Source organism: Strix uralensis, chromosome 5 (genome assembly GCF_047716275.1).
Source record: "Strix uralensis isolate ZFMK-TIS-50842 chromosome 5, bStrUra1, whole genome shotgun sequence".
Classification (NCBI taxonomy): Eukaryota; Metazoa; Chordata; class Aves; order Strigiformes; family Strigidae; genus Strix; species Strix uralensis.
This window is the reverse complement of record NC_133976.1, coordinates 8,607,530-8,631,508: the sequence shown is the minus strand read 5'-3', so window position 1 is coordinate 8,631,508 and position 23,979 is coordinate 8,607,530. Positions and strand designations below refer to the sequence as shown.

The 23,979-nt window shown below is 42.9% G+C and overlaps 1 protein-coding gene across 1 annotated transcript in view; it reads right to left on the bottom strand.

Moving 5' to 3' along the window:
• Positions 1 to 23,979, bottom strand: part of ELAPOR2 (endosome-lysosome associated apoptosis and autophagy regulator family member 2) — a 103,481-nt gene that overhangs the window by 43,578 nt on the left and 35,924 nt on the right. The window contains exon 2 of the mRNA XM_074869835.1: positions 7,536 to 7,656. Coding sequence (XP_074725936.1) covers positions 7,536 to 7,656 — 121 coding nt within the window. The remainder of the gene's footprint in view (positions 1 to 7,535; positions 7,657 to 23,979) is intronic.

Genomic DNA, 23,979 nt, shown 5'->3' with positions numbered 1-23,979 from the left:
ATAGAGTAATGAAAGGGGAGATCTTCTGAATACATTTTTTGAACATTGTCTCAAAATAGTACTTTCCTACATCTCAGGATACCCAACAGAACCTGTCACCTTATATAAGTTTATCTATGTGCATATGTCACATCTCAATGACATGGTTAAACACCAGCAGCCATTAATAACTTGACCTCATTGTTTCTTCCAAGGTGAATACCCAAAGAAGCAATGTCTGAATGACACTGACAATGAAAAAAATATGTCTGAATGACACTGACAATAAAAAAAATAAGGTTGATGAGGACAAGATCCAGTGCTTTCAAGACATGAGAAAAAATGGAAATGGATACATGCCTCAGAGCTATGCTGATGTCACCATATTTCCTCTCTTCAGCTGAAACAAAGAAATCCCAATCATTTCAAAGCCTATTAATGAGACCACAAAATAATCCTCAGTGAATGTCAAGTAAAAAAAGGAAAAAACCTCTCTGATGATTTGTTAGGATTCACATGTTTGCTTCAAGAGGCTGTAACTCTGGGCTTATTTAAGCCTTATGAAAAGTAGTTCTTACATGCATTCGTATGTGACACTGCGGTGATAATAAAATTTTTTGATTACATAAGAAACTATTTTGAGATAACATAAATAAATATGACTGTGTAATAAATAGCACCATTCTCATGGGAGTATTTGTAAGTATGTTCACATCCACATCTGCAATAATGTAAACATTAAAGAAACTACTAAAAGTTATCATTGTTATTTAAAACTTCAGCAGAACCAATTCTTCAGCACAAAGACTACATGGAATTTGCCTGAATACATATCTAGTTGACAATGAACAGATGTAAACTTTATGTCAGAAAGTTGTAACACAAGCACACAGATTTTGACAGACATATAACATTTATATTATATTATCCATCTACACAGATGTGTATACTCATACACCGCATATTATAAAATTTACAGATGCCCAACGACTTCAAGGAAGTTAGGAGCAGACCTACTTCTTACCTGCTTGGGATATCCAATCTTACCAGAGACAGAGAGAACATCAAATTCAAACCCTTCTATTTAAGTTTTCTGTTAGGAAAGCAGAATGTTAAAACTCCTGCAGATCACTTAAATTGCTTTAAAGTGTATATTATAAAACCTACAAGCCCTAAAAAGGTCATTTGCCCTAATTGTGTCTGAAGTGCACTGCAATTAGCAGGAAGATCCATATCTCCTCCTGTGGTATCCTAGGAGCAGATTACATGAGTTAGAATAAACTCAACAAACACAGCTCAGTAGCAATAAATCAGGACAAATTTTGCTCTCGGGCCCCAGTAAAGTCCATGGTATTTTCTGAAGTCAGTGGACCTTTTCACATGCTGACAATCTGGCACACGCTCACACACCTCACCTCAAAATTGAAGCACATTTCTGATTTCAAAGAAGTTCCTCCCACCTTAGTGGCACCAGGTAAAGGTGGAGTTTGCTAAGCAGAGCCGTTAATAACTCCACAGCACCATAGACGATCAAGTTCTTCCATGTTATCAATAATTTTTGCATCTCCTTTCTTAAGAAATCTTGCTGATTATAACTGGCATTTGGATTGAAAGGGCTCAAACCAATGAATTTCTGATCAAGACTAAACTGTGATGCATGGAAGTTTTGCTTGTGTTTGTTTCCCAAGGACTCCTCAGCTGTTTTCCCCATGCCTCTTTGCCTCTCTACACAAAAGTAAAACGCTTCCTATATAACTCACTGATAGCAGCCTTCAGTGTGCACTTGGGTAAACTAAGATAAGGGGGAACTTGAACACAGAGATACAGTCTAGGGAGGATGATCTCGCCGAAGGAGAGAAGACGACACCTGGACTCTACCTCACAGCCATGCTCTGGAAAGAGCCGACACCATGAAGAAGATCATGTACTTCTTCCCTCAACCACCAAAGACCCTCACTCTATTTTTACTACGCATGCTTGGACTATGTAAATGAATTCCAGGAACTCATTATCATAAGACACCCCTTTCCAGGAAATCTAATTAATATGTATGATTTGTGTGTATGTAAACTGATGTCCCTTGCTAGTTCTTGGGAGCCCTTATGGTGGAGAATCCCCAGGGCGACCCCAGCGCTGCTAATAAAGAATACCTGCTTAACAGTTATACTGGATTCTGACTGTTGAGTTAATTTCTTCGTTTCAGGATGCTGATTATAACAATGACTCTACCAGCACTTCTTCCCCTTGAACATGGCAAATACAAAACTTTTTTAAACTGCTCTATTATTCCCATTATAGTTTCTTTATTATGCGCATAGCACCACTAAAACTAACAGATATTTATGAGATAAGGTGCAACCTATTCTTATTTAGGATGGCAAAAAATAACTCATATTCTGTGGAATAAGAGATAATATTAGAAAAGAATTTGAGGTCAAAATGTGAACACTTTAAGCCCTTTTTGGTGACAAACTGCTGAGAGAAGCATATCAGTGCACCTGAGCAGAGCAACGGCACACTCTGAACCAGATATTTGGGTTGTACTTGAGTGAAGGGAGACAAAGAAGAGAAAGGAGACATGGAAGGAAGGAAGGCTCCAAATTCAGACTTTTAATTTGAGTGTAAAACATGCAGCATATGATCAGGCTGGTAGAAAAGCCTGACTGTGGCCACTGAAATGACTGCAGCGTAATGTCAGCGGGAGCACAATGCCAAGTCCTGCTCCTGTTGCCAGGCCCCAAAAGGTCCCCATTAGACACGGCATACAGCCCCCACACCAAAGCAAAGGGTTTTCAGAGGTACCAGCCATAACAGGGTGCAGGCAAGGACTTAGCCCTGAAAGCAAACTGCTCCCATTGACTGCCATAAATATTTTCCATTTGAGAAGCCAAGCAACTGCCCTGACGGCTGTGATCCTTATCAGCTAAATTCTCCCTGCTATCAGACTCATGAGGAGATCAGAGTGAGATCTGTGGTAATTAAAAATGAACGATACCAAATTAGTTAAGCTCATTCCTGACTGTCAAGAAGTAATGGAGTGATTCAGAGGTCTGGATTTCACTGAGGGAGGATCCCTGTCTGCCACCCCCCGCCAGTGCAATGCTCTTTGCCTCCATGTATGTACCCTACATCCAAAACGGTAAGGGGAAGATGCCTGGAGGGGACATTTTAAATGGGAAGCAGAGGAGAGCCACACAGAGTAGCTTTGAGTACAATAAATATTGTCTTTTTCCCAGCCAAGATCTTTGCTACACTTCTAAGGCATCTCTTTGCAGGATCCCTTGAAACAGTAATGTGGTGGCATCAAAAATATGACTCATCTCTGAACAAACACCAGCCTGAGAGAGGTGGCCGAGCAGTCTGGTGTGGCTGTACCACGGCCTGTCCAGAGGCAGCCCAGCCCCATGGGGCATTGACGTACTACACTACATTGAATGACAAAATGCAGGCTGACACCCTGATGTGGGGTCTGAAAGTGGCGATGGCCATAGCCCCACAGGGCAAGGGGATCAGCAAAAAAGAGGGGAGTGAAGTATAGAAAGGGGCATGTTATCCCAGTGCATTGCAAGAGAGCTACTGTGCCACAGAGCTGCTCCTGCACCTTCCCTCCTGTATCTGGGGTCACTGCATAGCAGGGCCTCCTACAGCATCACAAACATGTGTCATGTGAGGTTCCTTCTTTCTTCCCACCTCCCACCTGGATGGGAGAGAGAGATGTGGAGGGGAGGGTAGAAGGAGGGGAAGGTGGGTCATCCTGCTGCTCTGTGTTCATGGCAAGATAAAGGCAAAAAAACCCCTTTTTCTAATAACCAGGTCATAAAGCAGTCAAAATATGACAGTCCTTTCTACTGAACCCCATGACTATTTCTCAAGAGGACCCCGTCTTCTCTGCAGGTAAACTTTGCGGATTAAGTTTTTGAAGACTCAAAAAAAAAGGCTGAATCCTGACACGTTTTTGGGACTACAGCCATTTCAGGGAATGCTGACAGTTACTCTCAGTAGGTCACAGTCAGCTGTGCTTTGCAGGTCGGCATGCACTTCAAAATGCAGCAGAGCACAGAGATACCCAACCTAATTTTAAATGGGTTCATTCGAATGAAAAAGCAGTAAAACACAACATCCTGAAAATGAGCACATCTCAAGACACCGACTGAGCTCTGGTGCCACAGTTAGATTGCTCCAGATATGTAAAGCACCTGAGCTAATACATTTTTAGCAATCTCAAGTGTCTTTCCACTCCACTGGAGACCACAGTCTAGACATATTTACAGAGATGATTGGAGACATTTAACATATTGTTATACTATCTTTCAAATTCCTAGTTCAGGCACAATTTAAAGAGAATGACTGTTGAGCATTTGGAAGCGGGAGAGGTTGGCGCAGTATTCTCAGGATCCAAAATTAATGACAGCCTGCAAGTCACTTCTGTTTTCAGAGAGCAGTAAAGATCGATAGCAGATATTCTCAAGTGGCAGGCATTACTGAATAGATGAAAACAACTGCAAACTGTACATTGTGCAGTCAGCAACGGTGGCAGATGTGTTCCCAAAAGAGCCCACTTTCTCACCCAGATTCCTCCATATCCATTGTGTCCTAACTGCCACCAAGGACCACTGAGGGCTCTACCAACCCCAACCAGACAAAAAAAGCCCTAAGAGCTCATGCTGCTATACAACTGCAACCCTTTTTTAACAGCAGAACATAGTTGGCTAAGCTACATCTTATGACTAGTAGATACCAATCAAAACTTCTGAAGATAACATCTCCAAAACTGGAAATCATCTTACCTGGGGTAATTGTGCTGTGGTCCCTGGTTCTGCAGGCTGAAGGACTGAAAGAGATATCTAAGGGAGCCCAAGACTCTACCAAATGTCATAATGAGTCCCAGTGTAAGTATGCTCTGGCATAGGGTAGGATCTACAAGATGTAGGAGATTCTGAATAAATTTGTAGAATGTCTAGAAAGATTCATCTCAAAGGATAATGGCATAGTTATGGTATTTCTTGATAGGCCTCAGGATAAAATAACCCTAGGCCTATGAGAAAAGGAAGGCATCTCAAAGAGCCATTTATTACTTGGTGAGAGGTGTATGCATATGCAACCCCTGGCCCACAAATCTCACTCTGTACAGAATCCATCAAGAATGTGAGTTGTAGCAGCCCCAAATACAGAACCTTTCATTTTCCTCAGGCCACAGAAATAAATTTATGCTTTTAGTATAAGACATCCTTGGTCCAGCCGCTGTGTTGTCAGATGAGACAGAAGCCACCAGCTCAGAGAATATGACAAGTCAGTGAGGAGGTGTCTATCTGTCAGCATTTTCCATACAACTCATCACCAACAACAGACACCCATGTGCAAACTCTAAGGGGCTGGAGGGCACATAATTTTTAAAAGCTGCCTCTCCCAGTATATCCCACCCATTGAAGAATGGACTGTCAGCCAAACTCTATGCTGGTTCAGATACGTTGCAGTAAAAACCACCACGTTAGCCAAGTGGGAGGGGAGTTCCCTACACATTCCTGCAGTGATTGACTACTGTCGACAGATTCATGTTTTCAGCCTGAAAGATTGGTTGTTCTTAAAGCAAAAGGTGAAAGACTAAGAAATGAGAAACCTAAAATTACTTTTGCCATCAGAATATAGCCAGACATCTCCTGAAGCCAGATAATCTACTACAGACACGAAAAAAGACAGAACTACATTAACACCACTGCACTCCCAAGAGCCCAAAGAAGAGATGAGTTCTGAAGGGTTCAGTAAAAAAAGTCGAATATCCAATTGCTTCTCAAACCAGCTGAATTTCCATGGGACTTAACAGCAACACTACGAGGAGGAGAGGCATCTACTGAGATGAGTTTTCCAGTGTATTTAACAGAATCCTGTACTTTGGAGTATAATATCACAGTCAATCTACTGGGCAAAGTTTTGCCCTTGTCTATCAGGGGGCCAGATATGGAGAAGCCAGAGATTCATCTCTTGTTATAAAACAGCTGAATTTTCATTGGAACTGATTTAAGACCAGAAAGACACACAAATAAGAGTAGATGAAGAGGGAAGTGCACCATTTGTCGAAATCTGTAGCAGAAAGTCAAGGAGAGTGTAATGTTCCTGGACCTTAAACCATTTATCACAAGATTTAAGAAGAAATAGTGTATGTCAGAAAAAATGAGTTACACCTATGTACTCCAGAGTACAACAAAAGTGGGTTTGCAGCAGAAGGGATAACACTATGTGCTCCTTTATAGTGCAGACAGCAAAAAGTCACAGGCTCTAAGTATAACGAGGGACACTCACCAGTAGAAAAAGCTGTAACAGGAGGGAAAATGAAAAGAACAAAATAGATGAGCAAATAAACGGAGAGCTTGTGGGCTCTTCATCACCGGAGGTTCCTGAGAACAGTCCAGCCAAACATCAGCCATGAAAGACAAAGTCATTGCTATATAGCTATTTGGGCTGGGGTATGAAATATGGGACCAACTGAGTTGCTTCCCAGCTCTATATTTCTGTAATTGAAAAACACACCCTAAGGATATACAGACATTCCACATTTAAAACCTCAGAAACTAAACCCAAATACCAGGAATGACACAGGCAACTTCTCAAATGATGCTTGCAAGCAGTCAGCAATCTTCCAGTGGTCAACACTGCTGCAGAAAACATTTACGTGTCTCACACTGGCACATACGTTGTAAAGAAATGAACAATAAACCTTTACAGGAGGAGAGTCAGAAGTGAGTAAATCTCACCTCTCCTACAGTAGATCTGAAAGGATGTCGCAGTTGTTCATCCTGTTTGTCAGATACAATAATTTATACTCCCTGATACAAATTACTGAGAAAGAACAGCACTGCTAGGATCTTTTGTGGAGAGAATTGCTAGAGCAAGGAAGTGTGTTACGAGAAAAAGCATTCAGCCTGGGAAGCTACAAAACAGTGAGGGAACAGTTCAAACATGTTTGCAGAGCAGTTCACTTATGTCCCCAGATGCAAATAAGTGTTTTAACGTTTAAAAAACCACAGGACCAAGTGATATGAGACCACTCCAAGTCGCTAAAAATAAATACAAAAATAAATAAAATGCAAAAGCTTCATCATGAAAATAACTCAGGCAAATAAGATATTTACCATTACTTATGCATTCAGTTTATTAATTAGCTAAATAATGCAGGTAATGAGAATGTGGACACTATGCAAATATAATCTGTCTACTCTTGGTCACCATTTTGGCCAATAGAGCCAAATGAATTAGAGAGCTGCAGAACTTAAGAGTATGGCAGCTCAAGACAAGCCACCACATCTCTTCAAGGGGTGTTGTAATAGACGTGCCTTGTCTGTGATTTAGCGTACAAGGGTACCTGTAGCAGATACTGAGCTATACAACTATGCTGCAAAGACAATCCCTGCTCCACAGCTCCAAGAGACAAGAAAAAGGATTGGAGGGGAAGGACTAACTCAGAGACACTCAGGACATCAGTGACAGAGCTAAGAAGCCATACAAGGGTAAATAGCACAAACAGCTAGTAATGGTCTGTAAAATGAAAAGTGCCAACATACTGCATTCCTTCCCTTTCACCGGGTCAGGTAGTCCAGAACACTCCACCGACGGATTCGGGACAGCCACCCTCCATCTGGAGCCACTGCTGTCACACTCTGTGTACTCGAAGTGGTAATCTGTCTGCAAGCAATTACAAAGAGTTTCAGTTTCATCATAACATTTGCATATTAAGCTCATTAATCAAGACTGGGATTAGCAAACTCAGTTGTAATTAAACCAGAAAGGAAGTAGCTGGCATGGAACATACTGTGCAGCACTCTCACTGCTTTGATGATCACTGTGTATCATCACAGAGCAAGCACAAAGCACATCAGATGCTGTGCAGCACGAATGCTAACGCAGAGGGTGGGATTTGCAAAATCACTTGAGAGATGGGACACAGATGCCACTAGAATTTTTTTCCCAGTCTCTTAGAGCGCCATTGATCCCAAACTTCTGACCATCATGTATCTGATCTACAGCAGCCAACCAGGCTTCCTCTTTGGTCAACAGAGCAAGCCATACCTACAGCACAAGTCATCCCATGTTAGGTTGGATGTCTAAGATGGATGGGATAAATCACCCTCTTCATCAATTTCAGGGGAAAACCAGGCACATTAGGGGAGATAAACCCCATATTGGGATACCTCTGAAAATGCCATCCAGGGTCAGCTCTGAGGAGTGCCTCAAGGCAGAATGATGGTGTGAGGGGAGATCAGCCCCATCTCTGTGACTGAGATATGCCCTGAGCAGTCTAAGCAAAAAGCAGTAAGAAACTTCCTAACACTAGCTAGAAAATAATATTAGCTATTTATCTTATTAATAATATTGAATCAGATCCCACATACAATCTAGACTCACATCTAGTTACAATTTTAGTTTTGTCTTTGTAGCCCTGCATGGCCCATAAAAATAAAACACAAAATTGTGGGACCAAGGAAAACAGGATCAGAGTTTTAGTTACAGGCTTGAGGTTTACGCAGCTTTAGGGCAGACTGGTGTGGTGGATCCATAAAGTTTGGTTGGTTCCTTGAAATTTATCTGGCTTCTCCTGGTAGGACTGTCCATGAACCAAGTAGGGGGAAGGCAGTGGTCATGTCTGCAGCCCAAGGCACAAGCCGAAGAGCTCCTTAGCTGGCATAGCTCACTCTCACTATGATGAAACCCACCCATGAAGCAGCATAATACTGCCTTCCTAAAGATCTGTGTCACCGTGACTGCAGAGATCGGTCCCTAAGATATACTACCCTATGAGGAGGTACTCTGTGCACACAAGGATTATTTTGGGGCCAATCTTTTCTGGCTCCTTCTCTGTTCCCTTGAAGTACTGACATCCCACATGATGGAGCAGAAGAAGGGGAATCAGGTGGATAAGGGCTGGTCCATGCTGTCTCTGGTATAGATTAGTTAATCTCTGCAAATATTCAGCTGACTCACAAGGAGAAAACTTGCAATTCTCCTCATTTACTTATAGAAAAACAAACAATACTGAGTTTAATCCTTCTTCTACTGTTACCATAGCTCTCCAGAGATATTCAAATGTTAATAAAGTTCTACTTAAACATCATTAAAGCCTTTGCTATTTTGCATCCAAGTGAAAATAATATTCAGATTTCTCTGGAATTAATATTTTCATAGTTCAATAAATGTCTTTGTGGCTCAACTTATGGTTTAGAAACCTAACAGCATAGCAGAAAGCAAAACTGTTTGTCTCAAAAATAAATCAAGGCATAAGAAGATACTATCAAACCCAGAGCCAAACATGAAATATGATATACCATACTCTCAACTCTACAAATATACTCAATTAAAATATGCATTTTCTCCCCTTCATCTCATTATACAATCTTGAAGGAACAGAAAAAAACAGTCCTTAATCATCTTGGTATGAAATCTGCCTATAAGGCAACCAGAATACATAAATAACATATCCATAATAGATCCATCTCATAGTTCATATCACATAAGAAAAAAATTATCTGTAAAATTAAATATGCACAACTGGAGTGAAACAAAGAGAACGACATTTAAATGCTTTGAATCTGACTCATGTTCAGATTTCTTTTCTATTTTGTATCAGGTCAAAAAGAGAGCAGTTTGGTGTCAACAATCCAGGTTGCTCTCACAACCATCCTCTCAAAATACACTTCAGGGATGTTTAGCCAGCACACAATCCTTCGGCAGCCAGAGGGGGTCTCAGAAGTGATGCAGCTGCAAGGACACACCATGCAGTGCAGAAACATCCCTTCTAATGGTTGTCTGACTGTCAAGTATCATCAGAGATTCAGAACTCAGGACAGTAACTAAAATACAAAGGAAAAAGGATTTCTGCTCTCCTTCCAAGATAAGGCAAAACAGTCAGGTTTCCATGTCTCCTCTTCCACCTCTCCATGGAAATCTCTCCAGCTTTAACCAGTCAGATGAGGTTTCTAGAGAGACAGATCTAACAGATGTCCTTCCCTCTGACTACCCCATCCTCATGTGCAGCTAGCTGTGTCCACAGAGGAGTCCCAAGAATCACAAGGAAGGGTGTACAGTAGAACTACAGTTCTTACATGGTCTCTTTCCAATAATTTTTCCTCCTGTGTGCTCAGTTCCCTTATGGAAGACTGGGATTTTTTTTCGTTTTCTATCTGACCTTCAACTCAACTTTATGACTGAAAACCACTCCATGGACCTGGTTGTTCCTCTGATAATTGACTGCAATGAAGAATTTTCAAATTAATTTCTGCCCTTGGTCACACACAAAGAGCTCCAAAAATCTCTGCCAGCTACCAATGCTACCATCTGAGAATCAAAGATGCATAGAATCACAGAATGGTTTAGCTTGGAAGAGACCTTAAAGATCATCTAGTTCCAATCCCCCTGCCATGGGCAGGGACACCTTTCACTAGACCGGGTTGCTCAAAGCCCCGTCCAACCTGGCCTTGACCACTGCCAGGGAGGGGGCAGCCACAGCTTCTCTGGACAACCTGTCCCAGTGTCTCACCACCCTCACAGTGAAGAACTTCTTTGTAATATATAATCCAAATCTACCCTCTCTCAGTTTAAAACCCTTGCCCTTTTCCTATCACTACACTCCCTGATAGAGTCCCTCTCCATCTGTCCTGTAGCCCCCTTTAAGTACTGGAAGGCCACTACAAGGTCTCCCCAGAGCCTTCTCTTCTCTAGGTGAAACAACTCCAACTCTCTCAGCCTGTCCTCACAGAGGAGGTGCTCCAGCCCCCTGATCATCTTCGTGCATCCTTCTTATGCTGGGGAGCCCAGAGCTGGACACAGCACTGCAGGTGGAGTCTTACCAGAGCAGAGTAGAGGGGGAGAATCACCTCCCTCAACCTGCTGGCCACACTTCTCTTGATGCAGCCCAGGACATGGTTGGCTTTGTGGGCTGCAAACGCACATTGCTGGCTCATAGTCAGTTTTTCATGCACCAGTACCCTCAAGTCCTTCTCTGCAGGACTGCTCTCAATCCACTCACAGCTCAGCCTCTATCCTTATTTGGGATTGCCCTTACCCAGGTGTAGGATCTTGCACCTGGCCTTGTTGAATTTTACAAGTTTCACACAGGCCCACTTCTCAAGCCTGTCCAGGTCCCTCCAGATGGCATCCCTTCCCTCTAGCATGTCAACCACACCACACAGCTTGGTGCCATCGGAAAACTTGCTGAGGGTGCACTCAATCCCACTGTCCACATCCTTAACAGAGATGTTAAATAATACTGATCCCAGGACAAACCCCTGAGAAACGCCACTCGTCACTGGTCTCCACTTGGACATCGAGCCACTGACCTCAACTCTTTGAGTGTGACCATCCATCCAATTCCTTATCCACTGAGTGGTCCATCCATCAAATCCATGTCTCTCTATTTTAGAGACAATGATGTTATGTGGAACAGTGCCTAAAGCTTTGCACAAGTCCAGGTAGATGACGTCAGTTGCTCTTCCCTTATCCATGATTGTAGTAGGTCACCAAATTTGGCAGGCACAATTTGTCCTTAGTGAAGCCATGTCATCATTTGCTGTCACCAATCACCTGTTTTCCATGTGCCTTAGCATAGTTTCCAGGATGATCTGCTCCATGATCTTGCCAGGCATGAGACTGACTGGCCTGTAGTTCACCAGGTCTTTTTTTCCCTTTTTAAAAATGGGTGTTATGTTTCTGCTTTTCCAGTCAGTGGGAACTTCACCAGTCTGCCAGATCTTTACAAATATGATGGATAGTGGCTTAGCAACTTCATCTGCCAGTTCTCTCAGGGCTCGCAGATGAATCTCATCAGGTCCCATGGACTTGTGCACATTCAGGTTCTTTTGATGGTCTCAAACCTGATCTTCTCCTACAGCGGGAGGTTATTCATTCTCCCAGTCCCTGCCTTTGGACTCTGTGAATTGGGCAGCATGGCTAGTGCACTTGCCGGTGAAACTGAGGCAAAAAAAGTTGTTGAATACCTCAGCCTTCTCCATGTCAGCTGTACTCAGGTCTCCCACTTCATTCATTGCGGGGGTACAGTTTCCTTCATCTTCCTTTGTTGCCCTATATACCTGAAGAAACCCTTCTTGTGATTTCTCACATCCCTAGCCAAGTTCAGCTCCAGCTGTGCCTTGGATTTACTATACTATGCTATACTATGCTATGCTATGCTATACGCTATGCTATATGCTATGCTATACACTATAGTATATGCTATTCTATTCTATTCTATTCTATTCTATTCTATTCTATTCTATTCTATAGTTCTTCTCCCTTATACTATAGTTTTACCTAGAAACAATCACTGAGGGCCCAGCCGTATCCTTTATAATCAGAATACATCCATGCTGCATCACAGCTGCATGACAGCAGCTCTCAACTTTGGCTGCACCACTGGCCAGCTTTAAATTAACCAGTTTGGCTGCTTACAGTGGGTGAATGTAGCTGCATGGAGCTCTGGTTCAGCTAAATGATCCAGCATATCAGGCTGGTTTAGCAGCCATGGTAACACTACCCTCAGCACCTGGTGTAGCTCAGGTCCATCCCTATGAGCTAGAAGCATGCCTTGACCACAGCATCGACACCTTCAGAGCACACGTGATGTATGCAGGCACTGGAAATCACCCATTAACACTGGCTTACTAGGCTCAGCACTTCTAATCTGCCTCAGCAATTTGAACTTCCAAATATAGAAGGCTGACAGAGGAGCCTCTTCAGCACCGTGGGACACTTACAACACCTTTGCCTCTCACTGAAAAATGCCGTTGCATTATGTTGGGATTTATTCTCCTTCCTGACAGAGAAATTTCTTCACCCACCAGTTCTCTGAAATGAACTTCACAGCAAATTCATTGCCAGATGTTATCCATTGCCAGCTATTACTGTGTTTTTGCTTTCAATGTTTTTTCCCCACTATCAACCAGACATATAGTATCTTTAAATTTGGCCATGGGCCTGCTTTAATTTTAACTGTAATTCTGACTCTGTTTTATTATTTTTCTGGGCTTGGCCTCAATGTTTTAAACATGTCCCTCCCCCTGTTCAGCTGTTATTTCCTATAACATTTCCTATTTTATTGCTCATAAATCCTAGGCTTTGGCAAAACTGGTTTGAATTTCAGACCCAAAGAGTAGGTTTCCATAGAAAAGTGTCTCTCGGGAGAAAATGAACAACACCCCATATAGAGTTAAGCTTAAAAAAAAAGCAATTTTCTAAATGAAAAATTGATGCTGTTACAAGAAGCCACTCAGAATCAATGTGTGGTCATCAGCATTACATTTCAAATGAAAGGTTTATAGTAACCTGAAAAATGCCACCAAAAATAGTCAAGTGTGTTTGTTTTACCCTGTGCTGAATTTTGCTTCATTGTTCTTGGATAACTAGTGAAATCACACCTGCACTACCATGCAAAGCTGTTATAAAGAAACTCTGACGTACATATGTTCTCTTTGAAGGACACTGTGTACAAAAAAGATGTCCTCATGCATCCACATGACACCAAAGAGATGGTGCACTGGTCACCGTTCTGCCAGAGGGAGAAAGAAAAACAGAATTTATCTAGCATCCTATGTTCAAAAAGCATCGATACGGGATCAATGCCTGTCACTCTCACACATGTCCTGTGCAAAACTCCAGCAGACATCTCCTGGTTCCCTGGGGGCACCTGCACCTCCTGACCTGCAGCCCTTCTCCAGCTCCCAGCCCACCATGAGCTGGCTGAGCAACACTTCAGCAAGGCATGTCCCCTTGATGTGTGTCCTGTAACTTCACTGCCCCTCTTCTCATACAGTCCTTGGTTTGACTCTAAGCAGCAGCAAGTGCTCCTCCTTGCCCAGGTCCCCAGACCCAGTGCATGTAGTGTTAGATGCCTCCAGTGCAGACCTCTACATCTGAGCTAGTCATCTCACGGTCCTTTACAACAGCTGACCGACACAGGCATTTCGAGGGCACAGCTCCTCTCACTATTTCAGGGCATTTATGAAACTCTCCATTGACCAGAGAGCTTTCTCCCAGATGACCCCCTGTAGAACTAAGCTTTCTCCATGACAAAGAGCAACACCCACTTCAATGCCTTTCCTATTTTTCTGCACCAATCTTTTCACTCCCTCCTTTCCCCTAGACGGGAGATGCCCTGTAGCCCTTTCCACTTAACTAGAACTGAAGGGCAGAGAGGGCACAAGTCCTTACAACCAGTTCCCAATGCACTGAACACTTGATATGGGCATAAAACAATGGATGAAACCAAGGAGCAATAAACATTTACCATATCTGTTATAAAATATAATAGCAAGAATCTCTTGCAATTTAACAGATTGCTCTGCTCATGTTGTTTTCCAACCACTGACATCACTGAGCCAAGAAAAAAAGAAAGAAAAAAAGCTTCTACCCTACCTGCCACAATATTCCTAAACATCTCTTGAGAGTTCTGACACTTGTTCCTTCCCTGAACTTGCACTGATAGTTCCACTGATACTTTTGCTTAACCTGATTAACTGCACACAATGCTATTAAAAGATATTGCTTGCTGAAAGGGGCATCCATAATCTTTACAGACCCACATGCTATCTATATTTACATGTGCAACAGGGATTAGCTGTGTATTTATTGAAAAAAAAAAAAAAATAGACCCCCACACAAATAAAAGTGTCTTTAAGGAAAGAATGAATACAGGAAGCGCTAAGAAGGGAGTCCAACCGAGAACTCTTGTGATCCCCCCACACTAATCACACTGAAAAGAAGACAATATTTTCACTTCCCTGATACACCAAGACATGATATCCCAAAAGCCAGCAGGTGTAAAAACACAGCAGTTTCTCTGTGTGGCTGTTTCCCCATGTCTGGCCTCTGTAGCATTAGCATACTCAGGGACTTCGCATTCAACACTTTGAGACTACTCCAGTGTTTTCAAGGGCTGCCTATCAGTCACTTCTAATTTAGGCTTCGAAAGCTGAGATGCAAGTTCCCACTTCTTATTAGTTTCAGGTTTCTAGCCCATCCTCTTCTTTTACTGCACTCATTATTTCTGATTATACCCTTTGGTAAATATCCCTGTCTTCCCTCTCTGCTCCTATCATCCCCAGCCCATGAGTGAGCAGCAGACCTGTCCATCAGCAGGGCTCTGTCACATCACTCATTTAGACTTAACGCCCAGCTCAACATTTCTCCTGAATGTGATCACGTTCCTCTTTTATCTCCTTTGAAATGACTTATATTAGCACTTTTCAGCTGAAAACTTGAGCCAGGCTTTCAATTATTTCCATCCATATTCCTAAATCCCCAAATTCCTGAAGATGTTTATGTGTATTCTGTTGCATTTCTCTTTCTGGACTCCTGATTCATTTGTGGCTTTTTTGGCAGTGAGAAACCCAGCCCTAATTGCATTACTTAGAACTCCACAAGGCAGCTGCATATATTCAGACTTTCTGAAATCAGGCTTTTTGCATCTTGAGCCTAATTCCAGCACCAGGTTTCAATCACCAGAAGCTGAGGTTGAAACACTGCCAAAGCCATCTGCAAATTAAAGATGAACTGAAGAGGTTTACTGAATGAAAGCCAAAATTCAGCAAAAATATATCATCAATATTTGTGAGGAATCAGAATGACATTTTAGGTAAGTTTTTATATAACTTGTTTAAACATAATTCCCAGAATTCTAACCCAAAGGTGTTAAAATAAATGTCTAGTCCTAGGCCAGTGAGCAGAGTGACCTGCAATGGACAGATCTCTGCAGAATGATGGGGTAAGTTCAGAGAGCCATGAGCAACTCTGTCAGCAGAAGGAGGACAGAGACAACCCTTATCAATGTTTAGAAACAAACAGCTGATAGAAAAGTGTTTGGATTAATATTGCATCCCAGTGGAAATGAGAAAGGTACTAAGCTCTCCTACCAACCAGGTCAAAGGACTTCCTTTGCCCTTGGTTAACATACTTCAGCAGATGATGGTCAGCAGAGAGAAGAGGTGTTTCCAGCACATCTCAGATGTTCAGAGCAGGGCACATGAACTCTATTCATTTCTCCCTCCAGAGCTGGAGGAGCTAGCTAGGCTAGCTTGTACACACATGTTTTCAAACAAGCATCTGAGGTTACCTGGGACAACTACTTCCCTTTGTACGTCTTCACCCAGCTGTGACACGCTGGGCTGCCATTTCAATTTTGAGCATTGGTGCAGCCTCTGAACAGCTCCTAGTCCAAGAGGTACCCACCTCTTAACTGAGCCTCACAGAGATGCTTGTCATAGAAATAATGTGTTATTTCTGTGTAAGTAGAAGTAAGTACTTCTTAAAGTAAGAGATAGCAGGGCTAGAAGGGTACTTCAAAATTCCATCTTCTAGCCCACCCATTCCTGACAGAAGTTTGCCTAGCCTCTTAGAAAACCCCCAGTGATGGATGTTACACAGCTCATAGTTACTGACTAGATAAAATGATGCTAATGTGCACAGACCATTCATCAGGCAGCTAATGAAGCAGTTATGATCATCGAGGAAGCTGAGCAAAAGAGCTAGGAGAAATACATGAGGGTGAAGGGTTTATTTGTTGAAAAGCACCGCTCAAAAGGTACCATTTCCATATATAAACAGATTCAGAGAGCCTGGCTGGCACCAAAGGCTGGTTGCGTCCTTCCAAGAAACTGCATTTACTATACTATACATTTACTGTATGGTTTGTTAAGGACAGTTGCATTCCCATGTAACACAACATCACTTGCATGAAACTTCAGGCCTGTGCTCTGAGCAGTGTCTTCTCTTGGCCTTAAGCCACCCTCACTCTGGCTGAAATCAGTGGAGATATCACCAGCCTCACTGGGCACTGGATGGGGTCAGACACAGTCATCTTTCAGCAGGGGCGGTGCACTTTTTCACTCTGACATTTCTTCAGCCTTTGCCAAATCCCTTTCAGCAGCAGTCCAGTAATGACTAGGAGAGTTTTTATTATCATTATCTTATTTATCCTTTCAGTGACCATTTTCAGCCTGAAAAGGTCAGGTCAGCCAGCAGCCCTTTGACTGTGAGAAATTTATTTTTCTTTTAAATAAAACTTCACAAACAAGCTATGTGCAGCCCTACCCCAGCCATCTTTGAAAGTGTCTGGGATTATTTATTTTTGCAACCTACAGAGACAAGTAGTCTTTAGAAAAACAGTGGCTCTTTCATCCAGGGCCTCATCTGTTGCCCAGCTAAGTCAATAAAAGATATCCATTGACTTCAAAGGACAACAGGATGAACCACAGTCAACCAGCTTGTGTACTCGTCACCCTAAATATTAAATAACAGGCAATGGGCATTGCTATCCTTGCGAGCAAAACTGTAAAGAAAGCAAAGACTTTTCTACCTTTTAAGATCATCCCATTGAATTTCATGGGTGGAGATATCAAATACAGAATTCTAAGGGATGGTGCAAAATGGCCCTCAAAAATATTATTTCCAGCCAGACAAACTATATGTGTGGACATGTCTCCAGTGATGGCTTAATAAGTTAAAAAGGGATATTGGGCAGTTTGTCTGCCCCAAGCCATGTTTTATTTCTTCCCTTGTGTCAACACTACAGTTTATAAGAACCTGATCCATCCTAAAGTAATTTTTTTTTCACTAGATTTCAGCCAGAACAGCTCCCTGATCCGGTTCATCACATGCTGCATAAGTGCTGCTGTGGACACAGAGAAAGTAGCAATGGGTGGCCGAGGTGGAAAGATGGAGAGGGGAAGAATAGCAGGGAACAGGACTGACCTAATGGCCATGCAGACTTAAGACTGGGTTAAACTGATGGTGAAAGTGTGTCTTGATCCTGATGTCTCCTCTCCCAGCTTTCACAGCTGTGTTATTCAAGGGTTTGGGTCTCTCTCAGGCACGACAGAACAGTATAATGAATATGGAAATTAAAACAGTCTCTAGGGATGCACATCTCACAGCCACTCAACAGAATTTCCAAATGCATATTCTCATTCATAGCAACAAAGCCTTACAAATCTTCATCAAAGAGAGACTTTATAATGCCAATCAGGACATAAAAACTAGAGAGTTAAAGAATAAACTTTGTGTTTTAACTGCATCTTTGGTGAAATGCTGACTCCTCTTTTAATACTCCCCCACTTTACATAAAGCAACTCACAGGAAAGCCATCAGCAAGAAATTCAGACATGCTTGTATGGTATCTTAAGCCCTAAAACACTTTTTTTCCTGAAGTAGACAGTACAGTTAAATCCTCCCACCCTGCTCCATTGACCCCCCACCCCAATAGCTTGACTTAGGTAATTTGGAGATGTGGGAGTGAAGGCTGTAGACACATCTCAAATAAAGCACATGAGATGGAAGGAGTAAATGGTACCTTGTAAAAATGGCAGGAGACCTCAAATCCTTTAGCAAACAGAAGGACTAGGGCTCTTTTATAATAGATAGGCGGGTTTGTATGGACCAGAGGCATAAGTTCTCCTCCTTCGTCAACTGCTGGCTTGCTGTGGAGTCTCAAAGAATTCTTCACTCACCTGCCCTACAAGTATAATCTCATTTTGCACACCTGGAGATGATACACTTCTCTGCAGATTATTTGGGGAGCCAGACTATTTTTGAGTGTTTTACCTAATGTCAAATTATGAGACAAGTCAGGAGTGGCATCCAGAAGCCGAGTCCTTAAACAGATAATACTTCTTACTCTGCAGGCAAAGGGGAAAACCACAAAACAGATCTAAATTAACTAATGTAATTCCACAGCATTTCGCCCACTGTCTGCATAGCTTCAGAAGAATGAAAGGCTTGGAGCACTTATGTTCTTTACATCTAAGACTCTGTAATAGGCCAGCGACAGGAGCCTCAAAGAGGACATTTCTGTGAGGATAGACGTTGTAAAAACAGCAGGTTAATAACCTGCTGCTGTGTCTCTGACAGGTCATTCCACATATGAGTCACCCAACACCTACCGGAAAGAGGGCATAATGTCAAATAGTATGTCACAGCAAGCAGCAGAAGTTTTCCACTCTTCTTTTCCACCAACATATCCCTGTCATCATCTGATACCAGAACTCTCCTGTCTAGGCTGAAGGGATACTCCCTGCAATCATTTGCTCTTGGGCTCCACTGCCCAGGACTATGAAAAACAGTGCTGGTTAATACCTTTGGAATATGTTGGCTTTAGAACAGGATGCCAGTCAAATAAGAGTTGTTCAAGGATCAGGGAAAATATTCAACACAGTTCTCAGGTGGGACCTACTGATGCAGGACTGGATTGAGTTGTTCCACCTCCTCATCAGAAAACTTTTTGTAATATCTATCCCTGTATCTCCTACAATGTCACCAAACTTTTTAGCTGAAAGTTAACCGTCTCAAGGGTGACACAACTTTCTCAGGTCACAGATAAATTTAAATGATGGTATGAAACTGTCTGGCATGTTTCCAACAGCAAGGATAGAAGAGAAATGAGAGAGACATGTTCAATACTCAGAGTTTCCGCTGGGAGGAAAATCTGCTAGACATGATCAATTAATTTGTTGTAATAAAGAGCACTATAACCTGCTATCGATCATTTTTGTCCTGTGCTTTGTATCAAATGGATTTCTAATATATGTACATGTCAGGAGACTGGAAGGAATATTACTCAGCGAGTCTTTCAATTGTTTTTTTTCACTACAAATCATGTGATTATTTTGTTAACAACCTGGGGATGTGTTACTGATCCGATGACATTTCATTTCTGACTGTTGTCTAGTTAGGGCCTCCAAGGTGCCCTAAATACAAACAAATAAAAAAAGCAGTCACCTTTAACTAGTGTGTGGGCACGTATGCACCTGCATGTGCATTTTCACACAAGGATAATTCTGTCATCATTTAACCCACAGGGTCTACCTCTCCTTGGCTGATAAAATTTGGTACAGCTCCACTGTCTGCAGCAGAGCTACACTGATTTACACTCACAGAGACTCAAGCTTCTTGTTTATCTTTTAACAGAAAGACAAAATGTCATTAAAGGTAACACATAGGTCTCAGGTGAAATTTGGTGTATCTCATTGACACACATAGGTCTCAGGTGAAATTTGGTATATCTCACTGCTGCTCCATGAGACCACCTGATCGTGCAGCCAGAACTGCAGTTTTTTGTCTCTGCTTTCAAACCCTTCCAGCAATGACAGCTAATTAGGTACCACAGAATTAACTTCCATCTTCCACCTGCGTGCCAGTGGTGACTAATTGCATTCACAGAACAAATCAGAAAGCAATTCCAAGCATGCCAGTAAATCCCACCATGGACCAGCATGAGGAGACTCTATAAGGAGCCAGACAGGATGGGAATGACCTCGCCAGGACATGGACAGCAAGGATGACAGAGCAGGAGCTTGATGTCTGTCCCTATCTTGGAATAAAAAAGATGCTCTGAGAAAGCACCCCTTTCACAATGCAAAGTCTCACCGCTGCGGGGGCACTGGGCACAACGCTACTCCCTTCCAGGGTCCCATCATGGTTCCTCAGGATCTACAGTACGGGCATGTCAAGGCAATGCCCACAGTGCTCTGAAGGAGGGTTGTAGCTAACTTCTGCCTTTTCTGCTTGCTAAGACCCACTGAAACCCCACAACAAAGTCCATGGTTGGATCTCCTCCTGGGATACAACAAACCCATTTCTCTTATGCCCTCTCTCCTCAGATGCTTTTATGTTGTGTTACATATCACTGAAGTGCTGGTGCTCCAGGAGGGATATTAACATTAAATATAAATATAGGCATTACAACCAAAGCCAACTTTTTATTGATTACGAATCTATTCTCCTCGCCCTGCGCTACTCCAGCCTCGTGCTTTCTCCTGCAGCCTCTGCCTCTGTGACATCCCAACAAACATGCACATACACAAATTTGACTCTAATTTCCTCTACACAGGGATTCAGATCAGCCTGACAAAGGATTGCAAATAGCTAGGAAACAAGTATCTGAGCTCCTAAGGTCTGTAGAGTTGGATAGAAAATATCCTGATGGACACTGAGAGGGGAACACGTCACAGGGGCAATGCAACTGCCCATTCATAGCACCCTGACTGCTTCAGTGTGTGCTTCACCTCAGCCACATGGAGACGAACCTGTGACTCCAGTAAGATAAAAATCACACTTCGAGTGAAGCACATGTTGCTCTGAAGTCAGGTGGTTGCCAGCAGACCACCTTAACCTGGCTTGAGACAAGTGCAGGTCTTTGGAGATCTGAAAGGGATACAGGTGCCCCAAAAATACAGGAGGCAGAACTATAACTCGAGACAAAGCAGAAAGGCATTCAGACCCACATGGTAAACCAGGAGCGATCAAAGGCTATTCCCTTTCCTTTAAGGACTGTGACTTAAAGCTCCAGCTAAAACAGCTGCAGTAATGCTTCTCCACAAGCTTCACGTAATCGCTCTTCCCCCTTTCATTACTTCTATTTCCTATTTCTATGCAAAACTCCCATGGGAAAAGGTCACAGAAGATTTGGACAGAGATAGTCTTCAGCAAGCGGAGCAGAAAAAACAGTTTACAACCCCTTTTCTGGGGCAGTGACAACCTTCTTCCCTCCCTCTTGACACTGGAGATGCCGATGAGACTTTTCCTAGCCTCACATCCTTGTCAAGCGAGACCAGCCTCATCACTCCAGCAAAAAAGCAGATGCCAGATGCCTTATCTCATCCCTGTCCCCTTGGCCACCCCTCAGGATCGCAGCTCATGCCTGTGTGGGGTGGCCAAGTTGCTCGGATCTGCCCCAGGCAGTAACAATAGCTCAGGAAAGCTGTTTGCTCCCTCAGTTCCTCTTCAGGTAGCATGGAGCAACTGAGCCAAAACGCAGCAAACAAAAGTTCAATCAGTCAAGGCCTGAAATAGAAACAAGACCGCCCTGACACAACAGAGCGCAAAAAGAGCTGCACAGGCTTGATTGCATGCAGAGCTAAAAGAGGCGTAATATTTATTCCTGGGGCTGCAGAATTTGCATACGACTCCCTCTGAGTTTATCAGGCGTTTTCCCTGTGTAAGGAAGTAAATAAGCATTATTATTTCTGAGCCAAAGGCAGAAGAAAGTCCTCATTAAACAGGAATTTATAGAACTGAAGGCCCAGGCTCGCTGCAGTGCTCCACAGTTACCAGTAACAGATAGTCAAGCTCCATGTCTTTGCCATGCCGCTGGGGAAGGAGTTGCAGCTAACACTAAACCATACAGGAATCAACCCAAAAAAGCACCAAAGGCAAAATTCAAAGCAAGTCTGAAATGCAAAGAGCAAACCTACACCTCTCCCCAAAACTGGAGTATCACCTGAGGCACAGGGACAAGGAGAGACCACAGTACATGCTTAAGTCAGTCTCCATTAAGCAAAAGTTTTCTGAGTATGCTGGAAGTTCAGCATCTGAGCTCTTGACCAGCTCACAACACACACATTGACATTCACCCAGCTTGCTGCAAATTCCTGTCTGAAGCAGGATCTGTCTGCAGGGGTTCGTGTTCCCGCTCTAAGTGGATAATGTAAAATTCTGAGGTAGTGGTTGAATCATGCCCAAATATTTGAAATGGGTGAGAACAGCTCTGATGTCAATACCTGGTTGGGTTTGCTCTTCCCAGCTTCTAGATCTGAGATCTGAAATGAGAGTCTATGAAAAATCTTATAATTCAGTGTTCATCTTACATCTGCTCCCTTACAACACAGAATATCAAAGCACACCTTGGGCAATATGGTGTCTTTATCCTCATAGCACCTTGCTATGGAAGATGAGTGCTGTTATCCCCAATTTCATTCTGCACAGGAGCTCAGGTCTGGGATATTTAAGTCCATATTTAAGATCCTTGTCCCTGTGCAGGCACCTGTCGCTACAGCAGCTGGGCTCCTGACTAGCTTAGAGTCGTGCCCCAAGCACTGTGACAAGGTGGCACACAAGAAAATTGAATGCAGGCCTCCTGAGTGTCTAAAGACTGGATGAATCTCCTCCTTAAGAGCATCCTAAATCTGTTGAGTTGATCCTGCCTGAGGGACTGGTGGAAGCACCGCAGGAGGAAACCTCCTTAGAGCAGCCCACATCATGGTAATCCCAACTAACACCTCAGCAGGGTTCCAAAAAGCAGCAAAACAGGAGCATTTGGCCCCATTTCTGTCATTCTGCAAAGCTTTCTTGATAATCCATCTGTTTTCTTGCCAAGGAAAGCTCATCCCATAAAATCAGGGGCATGGGCTTCTCCAGCCAATTAGGCAGATAGCACTGCTAAATGTGCTTTCATTGAGCAAACAGGCTTCCCCCCTCGAAGGCAGTGGGTGTCATTCAAAGGCACTTGGCATGCAGGCCGTTATGCCAGGCCACCGACATCATCCATCTTATGTCAGCCAGCGTGATGAAGCCAGCACAAGGTTAATGTAGTCTAGGTGTAAAAAAAAAAAAAAAAAAAAAAAAAAAAAACCAAAAAAACCCACTGAAAGGCAACGTGCATATAAAGCAGCTGATTTCCAAATACTGTTAACTCTGAATTTCTCAGACTAACGTTAGCATGGGTTTCCACAGCATCTTCCCACCACTGGCCACAGTGCTCTTTGCAAGTATTGAAGTTTTAAGCAAGATTCAAGGAGTGACAAGTAGAAATGAAGAGATGTCATACGGGCATCACATGTTTCTACCTTGCAGTGGGCAACCAAATGCATTCTTAATTAGCTTTGAAAATCAGATTTAAGCACATGCATAGAATGATTATGTTTCCATTTTTCTCTGCAAACTGTACCTGTTTCAACAGTATCAAATCTGCCTCAACCCAGGAGTCTGGAAGTTTGCTGTCCTCATTTAAATGAGTCTAAATGTCTCCCTTCACTGTCCAAGGAGAGAGGTAGGGCCTCCAGAGGACAGTACATGTCATCTCAGAGGAGTCTCTGCCACCTGACAGTCTTTAAGATGAAACCACTCGGGATGTCAAAGTCATTCACTCTGAAGGCTGGAAGGATGAAGGGAAGGAGGGAGGATTGTTTGAGTTGTGGGGTTCTCTCAGTTGAAAAGCAAAGGATATTTCATTCTGAAACATCAATTCAACAG